The sequence below is a fragment of the Rhizophagus irregularis genome, chromosome 9 (assembly GCF_026210795.1).
Source record: "Rhizophagus irregularis chromosome 9, complete sequence".
Lineage (NCBI taxonomy): Eukaryota > Fungi > Glomeromycota > Glomeromycetes > Glomerales > Glomeraceae > Rhizophagus > Rhizophagus irregularis.
The window spans coordinates 4,909,374-4,927,614 of NC_089437.1; the positions used below are offsets into that span (position 1 = coordinate 4,909,374).

Below are 18,241 nucleotides of genomic sequence, written 5' to 3' on the forward strand. Positions count from 1 at the left end.
TTTTAATTTTATATATACCATATTTTATTAAAATTAAACACCCTATTTTGCAAGAGTTTTAGACGAAATTTTGGGATGTTGCTTATTTTTGATTTTATTTTTATTAGAAATATATAAAAAATTTGAAAAGTTTATAGGGATACTTATTTTCAAAGGTGCTTAATTTCAATAAAATACGGTAATTGAATTCAGTTGATTATATTATAATTTGCATTTTTTTTTATTTATAAGAAATTTACTAATTACTATACTTAATACTATTATTTTTATATAAAAAAAAGATAAAACTATCAAAGCAAAAAATCTTTTAATAGTAGATATTCAGTTATAAACTTCATATTGTCAAAAACAAAGTAAAATAATAAGTAAAAAAATTATTTTTCATTTATAAAAGATGAAATTCAATATATGAACTTATTATTATACTGTATATTATTTTTTAATGTATAAACAATTTATCTTAAACTAAATGTTATTAATTGGCAGATTATAAATAAAGATAATTTTTGTTTATAATAAAAAAATAACTAGAAATATCAAAAATACTATTCAAATAAATTAACACTAAATTAACTCTTTATTGAAACTTATTATTACCTTTACAATAAACTAAAGAACTGTTTTGCTTTTTTGAAATATATAATATAAAATAAAACATTTAGACTAATTATTAGATTAATAAAATTATTTTACTTGTAATATTTTTGTTCTATTATACATTTGTTTTATTTTAATATAAAACAAGTTTAAAAAATTAGTTTATTTAAATATTTGTATATATTTTTGTAAAATAATGCTAAAAATGATAATGTTATTATATATATTGATAAAACATCATTAAATTGTTATTTTACAAAGATATATACAAATATTTTAAAATGTAAAAAAAATAATTTAATTTTTTTGTAAAGAATAGTTCAAAGTGAACTGTAATGAATAAAACTTTTGCACATATTATTAAATCTTTTCCTCAGTTCATTACATTTTATTTTACTTTTAATATCCTTTGGATAATACATAAGATTCCAATCTATTGATTGTTTGTTCTTATTAACTTCATTACTACTTAAGTTTTCAGTGAGTATTTTTGCACTTATAAGTAAAATCCAGTAAGTTTGTTCTTCAACTTTCCAGTATAGATACTATGAATTGACCGGAATAAGCATATATTCTGAATATGTTAATTTGCATAAAATCACGTAATTATATAAGTTGATTATAAGCACACCCCCATATAGTCACACAATTTGTTAGTCTCAAAGGGTGTGACTATAGAGAGAGTTGACTGTACAGTACATTGTGTATATGATGAATTATTCAGTAGATACATCTGGAATGTTTTTATTTGTAATATCATTTCGTTGTTTAAGAATTCTTTTTCATAGAGTTTAAGTGTTTCGTAATGGTTAACTATAGATGATTTGTTGAATTCGGTAAATTAGCAAGTTTAAATAAAAGGTAAATTAATTATACTGAACAAATTAGATGACATCCTTCCTCAAGTGCATAAATGTATTTCTTAAATTATGGAAAGATGCAAACTTTTGAAAAAAATAAAAAAATAAGTATTAGAATAAATAGGATAGAAAAACATTACAATATAATTGAAATTGAAATGAAAAAATTTCACCCAAATCAAATAGGCTTTTCTTTATGTAAAATATAAAAATGTATTTAAAAATTCTATAACGTATATTAAATTATAAGTGTTTTTTTTTTGATAAATAATTTTACAAAACAATTCTAAAATAAGTACAATAGATCTATATCAAATATATATAAAAGACATTATAAATAATTTAAGTTCTTTGTTCGGTTCTCATAATTTCAAGAGCTTTTGCTGCATTTGCTTCACTTTTCATTTGCATCATATAGATGAACTTAGCAGATTCACCTATATTAATTTTAAAAGTAACACTAGATTTATTTCCTTTTGCAACACCCGTTTCACAAATAAAAGCATCAACAAACTTAGATTTTTGTTTTTCTGATTGAATAATTATCCTTTTACGATGAGAAGGAACTTCCAATAATAATTTCATATTTCCCCAACCTAAATTTGTCCAAACTCCATGATCATTTTGTAAAAATAATTTAACTCTTGATTCCATAACATCCGTCAGTGTTTGTTCAATCTCCTTTGATGGTTGTTGATTATTTTTTAATGATGATGATCGTGATATAAATCCAACTTGTGGAATTCCTAGCTCGTTATTTCCATAATTTTTCATTTTTTGAAAATTTGAAAATAATCTATCTGCATCCGCTACATTTGTTAATGTCACTTTATAATATTCTGTGTTTTTTCCCGTTTCACATGATACGCTTAGTGAATTTATAGAATCTCTATATAATGTAGTTGTAGAGAGTATCCATGAATTAAGAACCATACGCTCGCTTGATTCTAATAACACTACCCAACATGGCTTATTTAAACTTGTCATCTTTATTTCTACAATGCATTTTTCTTTTTTAGTAATAGGAACCCATTCACCTAAAACCCAGCAACTTACCTCACATGGAGGTGTTTGTTGAATTGTTTCTATAAATGATGCAATACTAGAAATTGAATCCAATGATTCAACCGAATTAGATCGCTCTTGAATCTGCTCTTGAATTCCTCTTATTGGTAAAAAATTTGATGGACTTGCATTTCTTATTTCTGGAGAACGCGTACGTAATGAAGGTGGACTTGCAATTCTTATTTGCTCTGGAGAACGCGTACGCAATAAAGGTGAACTATTTGAAAGTGGACTTGATGGAAGTCCCAGTTTCCCTTGTCCAGCTGATGGTGACCGTGGTGAAAGTGCTCGCCCTGAATCCTGCGAATTGCTTTTATTTGGACTCATTTGGTACGATTCTTGTGTAGATGGTGAAGGTTGAGAATTGAGTAAAATAGGCGATACATTTGTATTAATTTTAGATTTTGCAATTGCTATAAATCAATCAAAATTAAAATTAATAATTTAATTTCCGTTTTTTTTTTTTAAAAAAAAAATCAATCTTTAATACTTGCCATTTTTCGCAAAATCAATCGCTTTATTAACTTCTTTAATCCATGCCTCCTTTATATTTTTATTATCTGCAAATATCACCATAGATTCTTTTTCCAAAACCACTAAATTCATCAACTCTGTAATGATATTTCAATATAATAAAAAGTTAATTAAACTTCCTTTCAGAAATTATGAAAAACATAAATCCAACTGACCTTCTTTGTCATCATGAATATCATTAAGTGTTAAATGTCTCGCACTTAATGGTGGATATAGAAGCCAAAATTCCTTCGTAGGATTTGATTTTTTTTCCTCCGGTGTTAATCGTTGGCAGATTATCAATAGATCAGTAAATAAAATTAAATGAGCATTTGTATGAGCTCTATGATTATCTGACCCATCTCCATCAGGAAGTATAACTATAAAATCACTATTAAGTATTATCTCTCTCTTAAATGGAAGATTAGGAGGCAAAAGTTGAATATTTAATTTCTAAATAATTATTAAAAAATGAAATTTAATAAAATTCGAATTATTAATTTAATAAGAATTCCGAAAAGAATATATTATGAGTCGAACCTTTGGTTGTTTTGTGAATAAATCCATAACTCTTGAAGTATCAATTTGATTTTCAAGTTCCGGCAAAGTAAATCTAATGACAGTATTTTGACTTTTTTGACTTTTTATGTCGGAGACAATAATATTATTTCCTTGTGTATTAACAGGTGAAATAAAAGTGTGCACTACAGATTGTGGAACCGGTAAGGGAATAATATCTTCTTCTGTATTATTCATCTCTCTTGCTTGCCTTTCTAATTCAAGGATATTGACATTTACAGCAGTCTTTGGATTTTTCATTTCAGGGACGGTAATATTATTTCCTTGTGAATTAGTTGATGAAATAAAAGTATGCATCACAGGTTGTGGAACTAACAAGGGATCATTTTCTCTTCGCTTATTATTCTCTTTTGCATTCTTTTCTAATTCAATTAGATAATCAATACGTTTATTTGCAGCTGCCAATATATTATAATCTGAACGTCCAGGTTCCGAACTTTTAAGGATACGCTAATTATATTGAGAAGATTATTCTAATAAGTTTTTCAAAGTCATAATCAAATCATTAAAAAATCAAAAAATCAAAACACACCATATAAAATTTTTTGTAATAATGAATTCTCTTGAGAGGTGCATCAAAGAGGAAATCTAAGGTAACTGGTTTATTCTTTTGTGCAGAAATAGCCTAGTAAAAAAAAAAATCATTTAGAAATTAAACAAAAACATTTATTAATTTTAAAAAAATAATAATTACATTCAAAGTTTGTTGTAAACTTAAATTATTATCAATTTCAGGCCATAAATCAACACCTCGCATATAATTCTGACAATATGCAGAATATGATCCTTCCATTACTTTAATCTATGAAAAAATAATAACAATAAAAAAAAAATTATATATAAAAAAAAGAAATGATAGTAGTAAGAACTAATAAAATAAATGAAATAAAATAAAACAAAGAGCACAATATTTAACTCACCCATGATATTAGAGTATCACCAAGCTCTTTTGCCGATAAAAGATCAGTCCCAATTTGCTTTAGTTTCTAAATAGGATCAAATCAAAGATGTTGGTTAAATAAGTTACATTTATCAAAGAAAACAATTATAAATATATATGTATATATATGATATGCACCGAACAAAAATTGTTATTATGATGATAAATTTCGCCAAGAATATTAAGCATAGCTTCTAATTCTTGTGGTGGAGGATTATCACGATCCCAATTACTTGCAACTTGCTGTAGGTCAAAGAAAAAAAATATATATATATATATATAAATATATATATACATTGTAAGATCATTTATAATAATTAATATAATTTAAAGTTTAAATATAAAATTACTTGAAGCAAGCATTGTAAATCATCCAAGTATTCTTCTTCGGTTTCAATAAGATCAGTTATTGGACCAAGTTTTGGCTTATTATTATATGGTAGATAATTTGCCATTTGTGAAGGCATTATCGGTGATTTAGGAATAGGAGAAGGCGGCGATTTAGAAGCTCCAAAAGATGTCTAGATCAAGGAAATTTTTTTTTTTTAAAAAAAAAACTCGTTAAATTGATTTTACAAGTACTTATATATAATTTAATGAATAACATACATTAATTGAATTAGACATGTGAAATTAAATATTATATACGGATGAAAAGGAAAGTTTTTGTTTTTTAAAAAAAGTTCAATATATAAAGAATAAAATGAACAAAAATAGTAATAAATTAATTAGAGTAGAGAAAGAAAAAAGTGTCTTTATGAATACGGGTTCAACAGGACAAATTTAATACAATTTTTTTTTGTGTGACAGTTATTCTACATATATACATATATGTATTATAAGTGCATAAATTGCCATACACTAATGCCCGAGGGAAGACGATCATTTTATTTGAAGGACTTTTTAAAAAAGGAAAAGTATTAAATGATCGGAATATACATATATAGATTTTTCAACAAAAAAGTTATGATTTTTGTTAGGATTATTGATTAACGACTTTATAATTCAGTTGGTTAATTAATAAATAGGAAAAAAGAAAGGAAAAAAAGAAAAAAGAAAAGTAAAAAAGAAAAGAAAAAAAAGAAAAAAACTTAAATTTTCTCCAAATCATAACAATCATAACATATGGAAATTATTTGTTCTACTTATTTATTTATTCTTGTAATAAATTCAATGCATAAAGAAGACGTTGTATCATGACAATTTTGTTTATACCGGATTTTCTTGTTCCTAAAATAGTAGTAACGTAGTACATAGTGCATAAAATAAAATATAAATTAATTACTAAAGTTAAATGATAATCGATTCAATCTATTCCTGTATTCTCGCAGTTAATAATTATTTTACTACTTTTTAAAGTCAAAAAAATATGCAACTTTTTAATGAATAAAGTTGGATAATAAAACTTTGGATTGTTGCTCATTTACAATAATGCGAGTCTCCGAAATTTAATAAAATCATTTTATTAATTTACATTAACGCTAATTTGGGAATATTCCAAAATCTTATTTAGAATCACAATGAACTTTTTTATACGAACCGGGATCAAAAAACTTTTTTCATTAATTAAGTATTGTTTGTTTATTATGATATATAATATAGGTGCCCATTTTACCATTCAGATCAAACTGCATGCATTCCTACAAAAAAAAAGAAAAAAAGGGTGATAAATTGTGCAACATCAATTAATCGATTGTAAATTCAATATAAACTATCAAAAGGGACGATTTGAAAAATCCTGTTCATCACCGATATTCGATATACTGATATACAATTAAATATTACTTAATTTGTATTATGAAATTTTATTAATAATATAACTATTAATTATTTATTATTATATTTAGGTTAAAATTAAAAAGTAGTATAATCCTGCTATAATTATATTTTATTGTATATAATTTGTATTATTAGTTTTATTTTACTATTAACAAGTAAATATATAATTATTACAACAGAATACTGATTATCCCCCATCGTGGCAGCTGTCAACTGTCAACTGTGACCATAGTGATAGTTAATAGTCACGTGACACCGGCGATAATGGTGATTTTAATTTAAAAATAAAAATGGATAAAAATATACATGTCATCAAAAATTCGAAATAATAATACGTTGAATTACACTCTTAGTCACATGTTGATAAATTTCACAAATGGTACGTAATTTTAATACTATCGACTATATTAAAGCCAAATCTCAATCTTCTCAATCTCTTTACGAGACTACCAAGTGTCGGTTAAATAAAAATTCACTCTTTAATTAATAACGAATTTTTTAACCAAAAAAGAATTGAATGTCTGTACTACTCCATAACGCCATGATAAATATAATTTTATATTGAGGTAATTTATTATTCAAATATTTACATTCGTAATAGTTAAGAGAAAAGCAGCTAGTTCAGCAAAGTTATTATTAAAAAACTCGTGTTAAGCGCAATGTATGTCGATCAGTTAATGCTGATCTAGATAAAGCTTTCCTTTATATGCATAAAAAACCTAATTCATTATAATATAAAAATTCAATTTGACTAAATAAACTCTTGATATTATGTCATTAACGGACGCCGACTTGAAATTTCATGAAAAAAATGGCTTAGACTTAAATTATCGTTATAGATATACCGTAATTTACGGCTAGATAAATTGTTTTAAAAATGGGTAATTACCGGATGGCTTATACAATGATTCACCTTATTTATCATCAATTTTTAAAGAAAAACTTGTTTCTTATAATTCGTGTGAACTTGGATTTAAAAAAAAAAAAAATATTCAGACGATAAATTCTTTTTTTTTTCTCTCTAAAATTTTAATGTAAAAAAAAAAATTCAAAAAATAATAATGATAATAATGATAAACCATTTGATAATATTATTTCTATTTTCTTTATTATTCAAATCTGTATATACAGAATATAGAACATTAAATGGAACGTACAATAATTTAAGAAATCCGATTTTATCAACAACATTAGCTCGAGAAAATCCACCTGTTTCTTTCTTCTCCAATTCTGCTAACTTTAATAATGATTTTCAATCGTTGCCTGCAACTCCAGGAAATTATTCATCATTAGTACCAACTAATCTTGCAAGTTGTAGTTCAAGCGCCCAATTGCCTGAGGACTTATATCCGTTACCTAGATGTGTTAGTAATATCATTGGATCTGTTAGAGCAAATTTAACTGATGTATATAATTTGAGTACTTTAGAAAAATTTAAATCGAAACGTAAAATTTCTCACATAGTATGTTTTAAAATCTTTTGTTAATTATATGTGACGTAGTTAGATAATTTTGCCGCAGTAATTAACTAAATTTTTTAATTTAACGGTTATAGTCAACTTTTTGGGGTTTCTTTGCGAGTTTTGATTTAATTGCTGGAGACTATAGCGGTGATAGTTATCCAACTGGTATTTATATTCCACAAGATGATCGATCATATTTGTCAAGTTTTTCTCAAGGTCCAAATTTAGCAATTGATGTGGTACCCTATTATTTTTTCATTTTAATAATATATTGATAAATTTTATGAAATATTAATAATAATTTAATAATAATTTTATTCTCTTGAAAAAAAAAAAATCCTAGGCATCATTTCAATTTCAACGATCACCTTCAACATCAAATTTAGCAGGAACAAATACTGCCACACCATTCGTAGATGGTTCACAATTATATGGTATTAATCTTGAACAATTATTACGAGTACGAGATTATGGAAATCGAGGAAAGATGTTATTAATTAGTAATAATGATTCAGAAGATTCAAAATTTGGATACCCACCTAAAGATATAAATGGAGAATATATTTTTGGTTATACAGCTACGAAAGGAAGGAATTTATTTACTGATACGTTTTACATAATATTTTTAAGAGAACATAATAGAAAATGTGATCAATTGTGGGATATACATGGAAATAATTGGTCAGATGATACGTATTTTCAAGAATGTAGAAAATGGGTTATTGGTTTGCTTCAACATATTTCATTTTATGAATATCGTAAGTATTGTTATGAATGAATTTCCAAACTGATGTAAGAATAAATGTGATGACTAATAATATTTTTTTTTAAATAAAAGTCGGAATTTCCTTAGGATCACCTTTACCATCTTATGACGGATATGATCCATATTTGGAACCAAGTATCGATACATTCTTTGCAACCGTTACATATAGATATGGTCATTCCGAAATTAGGTATTTAAATTAATACTTTTTTTTTTATATTGTTAATGGTTTTTTTTTTCAACTTGTCGTTAAAACATTTTTATCTTTATTAGTGATTATTATGATATAGTAAACAATCAAGGAAATATATTGACCACGTTACCATTAACTTCATTACAAATACCACATTTATTAGAGAGTTATGGTATACCAACTTTAATCCTTTCAATGGCTCTTCAAAGGTAATATTAAAAATATAACAAATGCTGTATACTTTATTAATTAAATAAAAAAAAAATTATTTACATTTATGTGTATTTTTACTTTTCAAAGACAGGAGGAAATTGATATATATATTGCAGATATGATGAGGAAATTTATTGCACAATATCAAAATCAAACAGAAGAAATGGATATATTTAGGTAACTATATTTAAAAGAAAAACTCTTTTTACAACGGATTAAATAATTTCTTAATGTATTTCAATCTTTATAATTATTAGTCTTGATGTGATAAGAAATAGGGATCATGCGATACCATTATATAATGATGCAAGAGAAGCAATGGGTTTAAGAAGAGCGAGTGAATGGTCAGACATAACAAATGATACAGAAGTACAACAAAGATTAATAAGTGCCTATTCGAATGATATTGATAAAGTTGAAGCTTTTTTTGGTGGACTTGCTGAAGATCATGTAAAAGGTTCAGATTTTGGTGAATTACTTTACAAGAGTTTTTACGATCAGGTAGGAAAGCTTTTTTTTTTATTTATTTTTTTTTTTATTAAAAAATTAATATTAAATTCGATTTTTCGCCTTTGACTCGTTTAATTAGTGGTTGTCGGTAAGAAATTCTGATAGACTTTGGTACGAATCTCCTGACGCAGAATACTCTAAAGAAGATATTGCTGAAATAAATAACACAACATTATCACAAGTAATAAAAAGAAATACACCAAATACATATCAACTACCATCAAATATTTGGATAGTACAACCATCAACATCATTAAAGTCCGTATCAGACTTAACTATACCTAACCCCAATAGTATAAATCAATTAAATACTGATAGCTCTAAAATTAATGATCCATTATTATTTCAATCGGATTATCCACCATTAAATCATGTATCAATATCGGATACTTTTAAAGTTCATTGGAAGATAGTTAATAATAATGAAATTTATTTTAGACTGACTGTTGCTAGTACATCTGGATGGTTTGCTATCGGATTTAGTGATCAGGACAGTATGATAACTTCAGATATGATAATTTTTAGAAATACTAATAATAATATTGAAGTAAGACAATATAAATCTGATGGGTATATTACACCAGAATTACTTAATGAACAGCAAGTGAAAGTAAGAAATGTTGATGTTAAAAGTGGAGTTTATAGTTTGGTCGAAGTTAGTAGGCCGTTAGAAGCTAAGGGTAGTTCGTTGAAACCAATTACCGAAAATAACTTAATAACGAGTAAGTATAATATCTTCACGTATTTTTCTTCCAAAATAACTAATTTATTTGTTTTTTTTAAAAAAAAAAAATAAGTGATATATGCTTGGAATCCAAGCAATAATATTATCACTTATCATGCGGGGAATAAAGGGTCAATGAAAATGGATTTCTTTGCTTCTACAAAAATTGATGAAATGGAAGATAAAAAAAGAAAGAATTTATTATATCATGGAATTGGAATGTTTTCTGTATGGGCGTAAGTAAAATTTACTTGTTACTTATATTATAAATTTGAATACAAATGATACATTTAACCGATTTTATAATTTAAATAGATTTCTTTATCCGAGTAAGCATCAAAAGATTTCGATTATTATATTCGCAGTAAATTAATCGTCGTTATTAATCATGTATTTATATTTCCGTAAAAGTTTCGATATGGAGAGTTAGATTTATGAAAACGAGTGGTTCGTACATGAAAAAACACCGAAATTTACAAATTTTAGGAGTATTCATAGTTGCTGTATTTGGCGGAATCGCTTTAGCAATATCTGAAAAATATATTTTAACTCCTCATGGAATGTAAGTATTTTTATCGTGTCCATAAGAATTTTTTTTTAAAAATTAAATTTACGAAATTTAACGACTGTGCTTGAACTTCAATTAGAATTGGAATAGCAATATTTTTTACGATGGGTTTGCAAATCGTATTAGGACTTTTTAATATGTGGAGTCTTATAAATGTTGAATCAGTTAATGTGGGAATGTTAAGATTATTAAAACGTATTCATTGTGTTCTCGGAGTTCTGATAATCGTCCTCTCTTTGTAAGTCGTAATGTTACTTTTCCTTCAATAAGTTATATAATGCAATTTTTAACTAATGACGATATTTTTTGTAGAATAAACGTATATATTGGGTTAAAAGAATACGCTCAACGATTTTTGGTTAGGAAACTTTGGTCTACCCTTTATTTAGTATGGATAGGAATATTAATACTTATATTTGTTGCAAGTGAAAATTTAATTAGAATAAGAGAGATAAAATTTCGATATAATAAAATTGACACCAATCACCCGAAGCAACAATTACGTAATTATGTTAAAGATTATGATCAATTACCAATGTTAACATTAGACGAATTTAATCAGAGAGTAATCCGTGGAATGAAATTAGTTATCGTGGGAAATATGATATTCGATATAAGTAAGTGGATAAAATATCATCCCGGAGGAGCGAAAATCTTACAAAGGGTAATAGGAACCAACATTACTCGTGACTTTTTTGGTAACAATAATAATAGCAGTGATCAATCAGAAAGTAATTTTGGAGATGATGAATATGTATATATGTCAGATCAAGAACAAAAGAAAAATCAGAGTGATATGATGAGAAGAAATAACAACAAAAAAAGGGGTATGAGTGAAACTTTAGCAAATTTTATCGATGTTAGTAATATTAATAAAACTTTGGGGAGGAAGTCGAGTAGAGTTTCTGTACATGGTCATTCAAGATTTGCGACAGAAAAATTGGCTACTATGGTAGTTGCTATATTATCCGATGAAAATGAAAAAAGTTTTACTCCTTTTATTCCGCAACAATATAGACAACATTATTCTAGTAGTTACTATCAACCCCCTCCTCAAGTTGACCCTCCTAATTTATCACCAAGTATTTTTCATAGATGTATAATAACAAATATTGAGATAGTAACAAATAATTTTCTAACGGATTCTCCTATAGTTAAAAAATTTAATTTGAGACCAATTCATAAAAATGATAATTTTCCTTATAGGAAATTTATTCCAGGAGATTATATTGAAATTATGTGTGATATTGATAATCAAAAGATTATTAGACATTATTGTCCTTTATTACATGAATTCTCTGATGAATATCAAGAAGATAAAAATATTAATGAAAATAAAGTGGATAGAATGTTTTGGATATTAGTAAAAATCTATAAAGATGGATTTATGTCTAAATATCTGGTAAGTATTAATTTATTAATATAAAATTAATATCATTGATTAATACTTTTTTTTTTCACTTTTAGGATAAACAACTGAAAAATTTTGAAATATCAGTTAGAGGTCCATTCAATTTATCGGATAATGTTATTCCAAATAATCAACCATTATCTATTTCTAATTGTATTCTCTTAAATCCAAATAATCCAAATGGATGTTGGGATAATTTATTTATGATTTGTGGTGGTTCTGGTATAACTCCAATGTTACAATTGGTAAAGTATTATATTATTTTTTTTTTAATGATTTTTTATTATTATAATAAATGAAATAAACATATATTTTTTTATTATTTTAGATCCATTATCATTTGAAAGAATTTGAAAATAAGTTACAACAGCATCAATATTCTACAACAAGTTTTAAATTACATTTATTATTTGCAAATGATTCTTTTGATGATATTATTTATCCAAGACATTTAGATAGTATGTTAAAAAAGTTTAAAGGAAATCTTAATATTACTCACATACTTGTTAATTCTCCTCCTGATTGGAATGGTCTTAAAGGTTATATTGATGATATTATTTTATTTGATTGGTTATCTGTTAATATTAATAGTGATATTACTGTTGCAAAACCTACTCAAATAATTTATTATCCTCAACAACAACAACAACTTACTGGAAGTAGTTTTGATGATTATAATACTCCTAAATCTGCAATTATAATGCCTTATTCTTCAGGTCAACAACAACAACATTATTCTACTTCACAAGATCCATTAATTGAATCATCTTCTACTATTATTAAGGATTTTCCTAATAATTCAAAAATTATTGTTTGTGGTAATAATAAGTTTATGTTTTCTATACAAAATATTTGTAATAGAATTGGTATTAAGGAAAAAGATCTTTTATTTTTAGTGTAATATATAAAAATATATATTTTCTTATTTATGTAAGATAAATATAATTTGTTCTTTTTTTAAAAAGTAAATTCTTGTTAATAAAAATAATTATACATTTTTTAACTTTGTAAATTTTATCAACATATGCAATTTTTTAAAAAATTTTATTAATAATTAAAGAAAAATTAAACTAAGCACAGTATAATAATTATATTTGGTAATAAATTTAAATCGATGTAAGGAGAAAAAAATAAACAAATAAAAAACCCAAACCCAATACAAAAATAATTACAAGTATACATTTTTTAATTCTTTTTCTAAAATCTATTTAGACTGATATTACAAATATATTAACTATAATACATTTATTATTGTCCAGTGTAAGGATTCCCATTTGTTGATCCGTAAACATGATTTTCTTGTCTTTGCATTTTTTTTGAATTCTTTTTCTTATAAGCTCGAATAATGAGAGCCGTTAACCCTGCATATAATATTGTTGAACCTCCAACTGCTAATCCAATAATTATTCCCCTATTTGAATTACCACCTGAAAAACCCAAATTTGTTGGGTTTGGGACATTATCTAAAGAAAACAATAATATTATAATTTATCATTAATAAAAATTTTTTTAAAAAAAGGGAGCAATTGAAATACATACCTCCTGATACAACAATTGGTGATGATGGATCAACCAATTTACTTAATTCCGTGCCTTTTAAATAAAATGCACTACTGGGATTCGCAATTACATTAGAAAGGTTACCGAATTTATTTTCAGGTATATTTATTGTCATAAGCACACCCCCATTATCAGCAGCTTGCAAGTCCGTAACCGTAATGTCTTTTAAAGGAATTCCAGTAAATTTCGCAATGTCTTCCGGAACAAATTTAACAAATTGTGAAGGTAAGACGTCATCTCCGACTACTTGTAACCACGGAAGCTGTGCTGAAAATTTCAATTGAACTTGAGTGGTATTTGCTAAAATATATAATATTTACGTATATATATTATTAGTAAAATAATTATAAATTCTAGGCTGAAATAAATTTATGCACTTACGAGGTGGCGTATTCTCTTCATCAACTACGATTTTCTCAGGAATGTTGGAGGGAACTGTAAATGTAGATGTTGTGGCAACAGGAGTAGGCATCAAAGTAATATTTATTTTTGTTGGAGGATTAAATGGAAGTGGTTTTGGTTTTTTGGTATTTCCTTTCCCGTCATTACCACCATTCTTATCATTATTGTCATTATTGTCCTTCTTATCACCATTACCATCATCATTATTGTCATCATTATTGTCATCTTTATTGTCATCTTTATTATTATTGTCATCATCGTTATTGTCATCATCGTTATTTTCATTATCGTTATTTTTGTTATCTTCGTTTTCGTTGTTAGGATTATTGTTGGGCGATTCGTTCGTGGGTTCAGGTGCCGAAGGTTTACTATCTGTAGGAGGAGGTTGGTTCGGGTTTTTAGGTCGTGTGGGTTCAGGAGTTGGATTTTTTTGATCATCTCCCGGTGGTGGTGGAGCCTTTTTTCCATCCTTTGGTAATTGTTTAGGATCTGGATTTTTTTGATCACCTCCTGGTAGCTGTGGATTCTTGATGGCTTTACCTCCATCCTTTGGGTTTTCTTTTTGCGGATCCTTCGGTAACAATGCTTTTGGATCTTGATTTTTTGGATCATCTCCTGGTGTTGGTGGAGCCTTTTCTCCATCCTTTGGTAATTGTTTAGGATCCGGATTTTTTTGATCATCTCCCGGTGTTGGTGGAGCCTTTTCTCCATCCTTTGGTAATTGTTTAGGATCTGGATTTTTTTGATCACCTCCTGGTAGCTGTGGATTCTTGATAGCTTTACCTCCGTCCTTCGGGTTTTCATTTTGCGGATCCTTCGGTAACAATGCTTTTGGATCTTGATTTTTTGGATCATCTCCTGGTGTTGGTGGAGCATTTTCTCCATCCTTTGGTAATTGTTTAGGATCCGGATTTTTTTGATCACCTCCTGGTAGCTGTGGATTCTTGATAGCTTTACCTCCATCCTTTGGGTTTTCATTTTGCGGATCCTTCGGTAACAATGCTTTTGGATCTTGATTTTTTGGATCATCTCCTGGTGTTGGTGGAGCATTTTCTCCATCCTTTGGTAATTGTTTAGGATCCGGATTTTTTTGATCACCTCCTGGTAGCTGTGGATTCTTGATAGCTTTACCTCCGTCCTTCGGGGTTTCATTTTGCGGATCCTTCGGTAACAATGCTTTTGGATCTTGATTTTTTGGATCATCTCCTGGTGTTGGTGGAGCATTTGCTCCATCCTTTGGTAATTGTTTAGGATCCGGATTTTTTTGATCACCTCCTGGTAGCTGTGGATTCTTGATAACATTATCTCCATCCTTTGGTTGTTCCTTTGGTTGTTCCTTTGGTTGTTCCTTTGGTTGCTCCTTCGGCTGTTCTTTCGGCTGTTCCTTTGGTAGTTCCTTTGGTAGTTCCTTTGGTTGTTCCTTAGGTTGCTCTTTAGGTTGTTCCTTTGGTTGCTCCTTTGGTTGCTCCTTTGGTTGCTCTTTAGGTTGCTCCTTCGGCTGTTCCTTTGGTAGTTCCTTTGGTTGTTCCTTAGGTTGCTCCTTTGGTAGTTCCTTTGGTAGTTCCTTTGGTAGTTCCTTTGGTAGTTCCTTTGGTTGCTCTTTAGGTTGTTCCTTTGGTTGCTCCTTTGGTTGTTCCTTTGGTTGTTCCTTTGGTTGTTCCTTTGGTAGTTCTTTTCCTTTTCCATCCTTTGGTGGTTGTTTTAGATCTGGATCTTGAGGATTCTTAATAGATTTACCTCCATCCTTTGGTAGTTCCTTTGGTAGTTCCTTTGGTAGTTCCTTTGGTTGTTCCTTTGGTTGCTCCTTCGGCTTCTCCTTTGGTTGCTCCTTCGGTTGCTCCTTTGGTTGCTCCTTTGGTTGCTCCTTTGGTTGCTCTTTAGGTTGTTCCTTTGGTTGCTCCTTTGGTTGCTCCTTAGGTTGCTCTTTAGGTTGCTCCTTCGGCTGTTCCTTTGGTAGTTCCTTTGGTTGCTCTTTAGGTTGCTCCTTCGGCTGTTCCTTTGGTTGTTCCTTTGGTTGTTCCTTTGGTTGCTCCTTAGGTTGCTCTTTAGGTTGTTCCTTTGGTTGCTCCTTTGGTAGTTCCTTTGGTTGTTCCTTAGGTTGCTCCTTTGGTAGTTCCTTTGGTAGTTCCTTTGGTAGTTCCTTTGGTAGTTCCTTTGGTTGCTCTTTAGGTTGTTCCTTTGGTTGCTCCTTCGGTTGCTCCTTCGGTTGCGGTTGCTCCTTTGGTTGCTCCTTAGGTTTCTCCTTCTGTTGTTCCTTTGGTTGTTCCTTTGGTTGCTCCTTCGGTTTCTCCTTTGGTTGCTCTTTTCCATCCTTTGGTTGTTGGTTACCTTCATTCGGGTTTTTTGACTTATCATCATTCTTTGGAGGGTTATCATTTTGTTTAGGTTTTTCATCCTTTAGAGGAGAATCATTTTTCTTATCATTATTTGAATCCTCTGGTGGTTTATTATTTTGTCTACGATATAAAATGTTTTTATTATTAGGTGAGTCCGGCACACCATTTGAGGAAATTGAATAAATATTTTGACCTTTGCTCGAATTTGCCAACGTGATCAAACTTGTAATAATAATTAATAGCCATATTATTAATGGGATTCGTACTGAGTTTGATAATGGTGATAGATATGATCTGGTCATTATTGTTATTTTTTGAATATGAGAAATGTTGCAGAAGTATATTATATATATGATATGATATGATTTTGATGAAAATGCGATTTTTCTATAGTTTTTAAATTTTTATTTTGTAAGTTTTGATTTTTTTCTGTAAAATTATATTTTTTGTTTTTTAATATGAATGTATGTGTGTAATAATATGTACGGTATTAATGTAGAATTAATTCAATTAATCCGGAAAGAATGAAAGAATGTCTTTTAAAAAAAAAAGAATGTGATATTGATTTTAATTGAAAATTTTACAAGCGAGCGTGAACAAATGGCATAAAATAAGTTTAAATGCCAAAAACAAGTTTAAGTTGCAAGGTCACCAGTGAACCTTGTACTTAAACTAAAGTACACACAAATAAGGATAATACCTAAAGGTTCTTCGATAAGGTAAGAAATGAGGGAAAGAGGTTAAAAAGGGAATGAAGAAAAAAACAATGGAATTGAAATTATAAAAATGTATTACCAGTTTTAGGATGATCGTGTAACAACAAATCAGTATATTTTTGCATAAGAAAAATGATCGATTTAATACATTTAGTGTTACATCATATTGTTGTTAACCAATTATATATTATTTCTCTGTTTTTTATTTATAGGAAATTAGAAAAAAAAATTATACATTTTTTAATTTAAATATCAAATTATAATTCACTTGCCAGACTAAATAAGGATTATCAATACTTTGGAAATTTTTTTTCGCCGGCATTTGGGAAATTAAAATGCATACGGCCTCAACACATACATCATTTAAGGTTTAAGTAGAATACATTTTGTGTTACAATTATGTCCATTTGTTTTTCTTTATTGATTTTAATCTGATCGGTCGTGCTGTACGAGCATCGAAATCAGAAATCTTGGTTTGAATCAAAATAATTTGGGACTTTTATATATTGAGAGATGGAGTAGTTATTATCTATTTTTATCTAAATATCAGAAATATAAATGAATCAAATAAAATAAGAATTTTATAACGTCATGAGTGTTATCTCCTCCTAGGGATGTTTCATCCGTTTTGAAATGATGTACAATCACGTGATATTAATTACAATTAAGTACAATATGATAATGTATAATATATATAATGTAAAACTTAATTATTAAATATTGTATATATATTAACAACACAAACAAACCTATTTCATTTCATGTTTCAGGAAATAACGAAATAACGTCATAATTGTTGGTGTAATATAACGAATATAACGAATGTCCACCAATTCATATCCATTTTATCCAAAATAAGTTCACAAATTATTTTATTTATTGTATATAAAAAAAAATTACAAAGATACGTTTGTTCGGTTATAATATATAAAAATCGTTTATTAACTAATTGGATTAATATTCCACCTATTCCACCTTTTTAACTTACCAATCGTGTTCAATTCGGGCATGTTACATTCATCTATTTATGTTTGATAAGCAAATTG

The 18,241-nt window shown here is 27.8% G+C and overlaps 3 protein-coding genes across 3 annotated transcripts; 1 reads left to right on the top strand and 2 right to left on the bottom strand.

Moving 5' to 3' along the window:
* Positions 1-1,610: 1,610 nt before the first annotated feature.
* On the bottom strand, positions 1,611-5,181 carry OCT59_030126 (uncharacterized protein; the record flags this gene model as incomplete). The annotated part of the gene is made up of 10 exons (XM_025318529.2): positions 1,611-2,935; positions 3,017-3,133; positions 3,212-3,488; positions 3,576-4,064; positions 4,147-4,239; positions 4,309-4,416; positions 4,535-4,600; positions 4,693-4,797; positions 4,905-5,075; positions 5,164-5,181. 10 exons carry the CDS (start codon positions 5,179-5,181, stop codon positions 1,800-1,802), a joined length of 2,580 nt encoding a protein of 859 aa, XP_025175880.1. The 3' UTR covers positions 1,611-1,799.
* A 2,213-nt stretch (positions 5,182-7,394) lies between these two features.
* On the top strand, positions 7,395-13,183 carry OCT59_030127 (uncharacterized protein; the record flags this gene model as incomplete). Its single annotated transcript, XM_066146454.1, has 15 exons — positions 7,395-7,796; positions 7,889-8,035; positions 8,140-8,554; positions 8,635-8,752; positions 8,836-8,964; positions 9,056-9,145; positions 9,226-9,469; positions 9,558-10,200; positions 10,276-10,438; positions 10,518-10,531; positions 10,614-10,764; positions 10,850-11,008; positions 11,083-12,172; positions 12,238-12,426; positions 12,510-13,183. 15 exons carry the CDS (start codon positions 7,395-7,397, stop codon positions 13,080-13,082), a joined length of 4,527 nt encoding a protein of 1,508 aa, XP_065995095.1. The 3' UTR covers positions 13,083-13,183.
* A 6-nt stretch (positions 13,184-13,189) lies between these two features.
* Positions 13,190-16,725, bottom strand: OCT59_030128 (uncharacterized protein; the record flags this gene model as incomplete). The annotated part of the gene is made up of 4 exons (XM_025318530.2): positions 13,190-13,644; positions 13,721-14,041; positions 14,123-16,599; positions 16,673-16,725. The coding sequence occupies 4 exons, from the start codon at positions 16,723-16,725 to the stop codon at positions 13,430-13,432; spliced, it is 3,066 nt and encodes a 1,021-aa protein (XP_025175883.2). The 3' UTR covers positions 13,190-13,429.
* Between the last annotated feature and the right edge of the window lie 1,516 nt (positions 16,726-18,241).